General features: G+C 57.9%; 1 protein-coding gene across 1 annotated transcript; it reads left to right on the forward strand.

The window, feature by feature from the left end:
* The first annotated feature begins 643 nt into the window (after nucleotides 1–643).
* On the forward strand, nucleotides 644–3,640 carry LOC141981025 (protein mono-ADP-ribosyltransferase TIPARP-like). The gene is made up of 5 exons (XM_074942844.1): nucleotides 644–936; nucleotides 1,221–1,392; nucleotides 1,632–1,825; nucleotides 1,914–2,186; nucleotides 3,095–3,640. The coding sequence occupies exons 1-5, from the start codon at nucleotides 644–646 to the stop codon at nucleotides 3,612–3,614; spliced, it is 1,452 nt and encodes a 483-aa protein (XP_074798945.1). The 3' UTR covers nucleotides 3,615–3,640.
* The last annotated feature ends 2,138 nt before the right edge of the window (nucleotides 3,641–5,778 follow it).

A 5,778-nucleotide genomic window follows, 5' to 3' on the forward strand; every position in this document is an offset into this window, starting at 1 on the left:
TAGTTCCTGGCGCTTGTGGGGTGACTTGGGGGGCTCAGCCGGCTGCGGCCTTGTGTTGCAGGATAAACCCACCAATCGGCGTCGTGGGACACCCCGATGTTCTAAGAACCCTCCTGTTCAAAGAGAAACAGACGGCGGGCGTGGGGGGGTATGGGCCAGAGGATCTCCATAGGGATCCTCAGCCAATGGGGGAGTAGCCCCCAAAGGAAAATCTTCCCAGCGGATCCTGAGCAGGAGCCCGTCGCTGAGGGGACCAGTGCAACCCACCGCCCGCCCCATCAGGTAAACGGTCCTCGTGAGCGACAGAAATGGAGGGAATTCCCCTCTCGGTGCCCAGAAGAACGGGTCCCTCCAGGGCAAGGCTGGGGGGACGGGTTGGAGCCCAGGAGAGCTGGTTCTGACTTGGGGGCGCGCAGTGCTGGTCTGTATTCGTGGAGGGGGGCTGAAGACACATGGGGAGGGTGCAGTGGATAAGGGGGGCTGAGCCCCAACACCCGAGTCCCAGAGCAGCTTCGCATCTCCTTAAAGTGTCTCCATCTCTCCCTCTCCCCAAACTACCCAGGATCCGAGTTCTTCCAACACTGTGAGCCCTGGCTCCCCTACGTCATCCAGGGGGGATGCGGCCCCCCAGAGTCCATCCCCCATGCCTGCCAAACGCTGGTGCAGCTCCCCACCCGCTGCGGAGCGATGGGTCAGCGAGGACGGGGTCCCCTTCCACGTCCACCAGGAAGACGGCATCCGGATCTGTGACGGCTTCCTGCTCGGGCACTGCCCCCGGAGGGAGAGCTGCCCTCTCCATCACACCCGCTACCCCTTCCACTGGCAGATCAGGGGGAGTGGAAGGGCGGCGTGGCAGAGTCTGAGCGATTCGTCTCAGCGTCACTTGGAGAAGCTCTACGGCGACGCTAAAAACGGCTTTGTGCGGTTCTTGGACAGGTACGGGCTGGGAACACTCCCGCCCCGTCTGTCCCCACGGGGGCCTGCACTGCATCTCCCAGCTGCTCCCATCCTGGCCAGGGCAGGAGTGCTGGCTGGGCAGGTTCCCCACCGTCTACCGTCTCAGCCACGCCCGGCCAGAGGCTCTAGGGAAAAGCAGAAGGAGCTGCGTACGGGGAGTGCCTCAGATTTCCCCCACTGGAGGTGTTTTGGGGTCCCGGTCCTGACCTCTCCCAGAAAAGGGCCCCCTAGGGCCGACGGGTGAGATTATTTTCCCCTCTTAGGAACCGATCGTTTGGGATCCTGGACCTGGACACCATGGAGCTGGGCTATTCGGACGTGGTTAACAGAGTGAGGCGGCTGGCCAGCACCTCAGACTGGAAGCAGAATCCCCGCTTCCACACCAGGTGGCAGGTGTACTGGAAGCACAGAGACACCTGGCAGCCTTACGAGGAGGTGAAGGGAGGGGGGTGGACCCCAAGGGGGCAGGGAGGGGAGCTCTCCAAGGTAGGGCTGGTGCATCTCGGGGAGATGGGATGGCCGGCCCAGGGTTGGATGAAGACAGAGACTGATTTCCCAGGACGGGACGGTCCCTCCAGGGCAGGACTGGGTCCTCTTGCGAGCAGCAATGCGTGTAAGGGTCTTCCTCTTTCAGTCATGCTAAGGGCTCAACTCCCCTTCCTCTCTCTACTCAGCCTGTTCCCCACGACCTCCTTGCAGCCTTTGAGAGGGGCTCCCAGGAACCCACCTTTCAGTTCCAGGGCCAGCTCTACACCCTGGATCCAAAGCCCCCTCAGCAGAGCACTGAAGGCCAGGGATCTGTCCAGCCCATCCAGATCCAGCGCAGACCAGCCTACCGCTCCCTGAGCTGCATGGCACGGTATCTGCGGTAAGTGACTCCCTGGGCGGTTCCATGGCTGGAGGGATCCGAGCTATGTTCTGACTGGCCAGGGTCTCCCATCTCCTTATCTCCTTAGGACAATCCCTTGGGGCTCCCGGGGACTCTTCCATCCTTCCACATCCACCATCCCCGGGGAGAGACCCACAGACGGGTACTGTGGCCCATACCCAGCCACCTGGGTTCCCCAGCCACCCCGTGGCCAGGCCTTCCTCCATGCAGAGGTGGCCGCGTCAGAAGCGGTGTACCGCGAGATCTGTGAGCTCTTCCACGCTTCTGTCCCGGAGGACATGGTGCTGGTGCTGAGGATTTACAGGATCCGGAACGATGCACTCTGGAAAAAATACAGCAGGTAGGAAGAGGAACGGATGCTTCGAGAGATGAGGCAGGGGTCAGACCAGGCCACCAGCTTTAACCCCGCCATTAAGCCGTTGATGCCAGTGCTGTGGGCAGGACTAGATGGGTTATCTTCTCTGGGTGGGCCAAAGGGAGGTGTGTCTAAGGTTCAGGAGACCCATCCCAGGGATACAATCATCTGGCCTCAGGATTTTCCTCAACGACTCCAACCCTGTTGTCTTGCGGCTGATCTGGAGCGTGTCCTTTCGAACCATATCCGGCTCGATAGAAAGACTTCAGAGGGCTTCAGGAAAGAGGAATGCTGTGAGGAGGGGTATGAAGGCCGAGGGGCTAGGAGCCGGAACAGCACAGCATCATGGGATGCCCAGGGGAGAGATACCCCAGGGGAGGGAGAGATGCATCAAGAAGGATGAGGAGGGGCCCCTCGCCCGGGCCTGAAGGAGCCACCTGGGACCAGTCTCAGGGGCAGACTGGGGGGACTGAGGGTGGGATGAGAGTTTGGAGGTGAAGGGGAATGGGTGGGATAGACCAGGAAGGAGAGGAAGGAGAGGAAGCTGGAAGGAGAGGAAACGGGGTGGGATGGACCAGGAGAGGAGAGAGAGCTGGGAGAATCCTGAGCAGAGAGAGGAGTGGGGCTGAGGGGAGCCGAGGGGAGTGTACTGAGGGACTGAGTCTCTGAGGCTGGAGGTGCAGGACCTGACCGGGGAGGAGATGCCGAGCTGTTTAGTGAGGAAGACGCAGAGCAGCAGGAAGAGAGAATGTACGCGTCGTAGAGGGAATTGGGCTCGTGTCTGGATCCCCCGCTGAGGTGGTCAGTGGCCAGGGGAGCAGATACTGGGAGTGCACCAGGGCTGGGGAGCAGTGACTCTAAACCCCCTTGTTTCTCCTTTGCACCCACCTCAGCCAGAAGGAGCGCATGTCCAGAGGACTCTCAGCCCAGGAGAAGAGGCTCCTGGAGAGGCACCTCTTCCACGGGACCTCAGCCGACAACGTGGCGTCCATCTGCCGGGAGAACTTTAACCCCTGTCTCTCCGGAAAGCACGGTGCCCATTACGGCCACGGCAGCTACTTCTCTTTCTATGCCCACTGCTCCCACAACTTCGCTCTGGCCAACCACGCCGGCCACCGCCACATGTTCCTGGCCAAGGTCCTGGTGGGCAAGTGGGCGTTGGGGAGACCCGGGTACACCCAGCCCCCGGCGAGAGAGCCTGGCGGACAGCGCTACGACTCCTGCAGCGATGATGGCCAAGAGCCTGCCCTCTACGTGATCTTCGACAACTCCCAGTGCTACCCCTACTTCGTGATCTGCTACAAACTGCTCGGTGACCCCGTGACGCTGGACGGCATCGGAGGAGCGGGTCTGTTGGCAGGGAACAGTTCCCCAGCGGGTAGGCTCATGCAGCCCAGCTTTTCCACGCTCTAACCACACTCTCTGTCGGGTTCGCACAGCACTGTAACGAGAGAACACGGAGCCCGTCCAGCATCCGTGATAAGAACGAGCAATCCAGTTCCCGGAGGCTTCACCCACCCCGTCATCCTACCGGAATGTGATTCGTCCCCATGACCCTATTCCCTCCACCCCACTCTTACTGCCTGCCTGCCCCGAGACCATCCACCAAAGATTGCTCATGACTCCAGAGCCTGGGCAAACACCATTTGCTGCGCTGCCCTGAAGGAGGCACCGCTGAGCCCCATACAACTGTCCCTCTCCTCCTGGTCTCGCAAAGGTTTCAGAAAGTGGAAACCCCACCTGGAAATCCCCCCACCCCAATCTCACTAATGCTGGGAATAGGCCGCGCTGGTGCATGAAATTAATTTTGTTCTCACCCATCCCCTCCAAACCTCCCCGTGGAATACCCCCGTCTCCTTGCCTAATGGCAGTAGTGGTATTGTCTAGGGATTAAAGAGTGGGTGAAAGTTACGTTTCTGTTAACACAAACCCTCTCGTCTGTGACTCTGGGGGCTGCATTTGCTTGTGGGATGTCACGGTTTAAAGGGCTGAGAATGACACCCCGAGCGGCTGGGGGGCCGAGGGGTCTTGTTGGAAAAATAAGCATTTGAAACAATAAAAAATTGTCCCCCGCTTTGTGGAAAGAGCCTGTGTCCACACCAATGAGCAGGGGCGTGGGCGTGACAGAGAGCGCGTGCGTGAGCCGGTGTGTGCAGTGGTAGCAGGGCTGCCAGGTTTGGTTTTCCTCCAGGAGGGTGTAAGGGTTGGGCAGGGGGCTGAAGCGGGAAAGCTGGGGGGCATGCAGAGCGGCCAACAGGGCAATAATTGCCCATATTTGGGGGGGGGGAAGAGGCTGCACTGGGGGCCCCAGTTCATTTTTCATGGGGGGAGGGAGTTTTATGCATCCCCATGTGTGATACTCTCTAACCTCCCCTCACCCCTAGCAGCGGGAGCTGGGGTGGCCCAGTGTGGGGGCTCAGACATGGACTGCTCCCACGTAAGGTGACCAGAAAGCAAGTGTGAAAAATGGGGACACTTTTTTGGGGGGGGGCGGGGCATAGTGGCCTATATAAAAGAAAGCTGCTGATACTGGGTGTGATGGGTTTCGGCCCTTTGGGGTGTCCCCTGATGTGCTGGGGTACCACTGAGTCAGCCTATTCTGCCAGCCTGGGTCCCCTTTACCTGGCCTTGCTGGGCTCGGCTCACCAGCCTCTTCCAGCCAAGCACACAGGCAGGGCCACGCCCAGCTGCACAGAGAGCCAGAGAGCCGCTCTGGAAAGATGCAGCCTTAGGGGCATGCCAACACTGCCCACTCCCTTTAAAGGGTCCAAACCCAAAGGCTGTATGAAATTCACCCCCTCCCTCAATGTGGAGGGAGATAGGCACAACTTCTTGCCCCATCCCTGCCAGTTAGAAATTACTTAAACTGGGTTATATGATAAATAAGCGATAAGTTTATTAACTACAAAAGGTGAATTTTAAGTGAATATAAGAGATAACAGACAGAACAAATCAGATTCCTGACCAAATAAAGCAAATTACGAAAACTAAACTAGATATACTGAAGAAACAGGTTACAAAATATAAATTCTCACCCTAAATGTTATTTTTAGGCAGGTTGCAAAATTTCTGTGGTTCAGAGTTCCAGTTATATTCCTTTTCAGACCACTGCCTCAGTCTGGACTCCCATTGCCTTCCCTTCAGGGGGCTTTTGCAGTCTTTCTTCTTGGGCAGACAGGCCATGGAGAGGAGGAGTCCCGTTTGCCTTCCTCCCCAGTTTAAGTAGGATTTACGTGGGAATCCTTTGTTTCCCAAACTTGAACCCCTCCCTTCCAGCGGAAAGTTACAAGAAGTCCCAGGTAATGTTTAGTATCAGGTGACAAGACCACCCGACTCTGTAGTATCCCAGCGTCCATGAGTCAGGGGCAGTATGGAGTGTCCACAGGAAGGGCAAGGATTTTCACAGCCCATTGTCCTCGCTGATGGGCCATCCGCCCTGTCTGGCTTTCCCATGGTTGTACCTGAAGTGTTACCAGTGGGCGTCACCCAAAGCAGCATAGATGAGACACAGATACATGGTCAATATTCCTAACTTCAGATACAGAAACGATACAGGCGAACACAATGGATAATCACA

The sequence above is a fragment of the Natator depressus genome, chromosome 1 (genome assembly GCF_965152275.1).
Source record: "Natator depressus isolate rNatDep1 chromosome 1, rNatDep2.hap1, whole genome shotgun sequence".
In the NCBI taxonomy this organism is placed as follows: Eukaryota; Metazoa; Chordata; order Testudines; family Cheloniidae; genus Natator; species Natator depressus.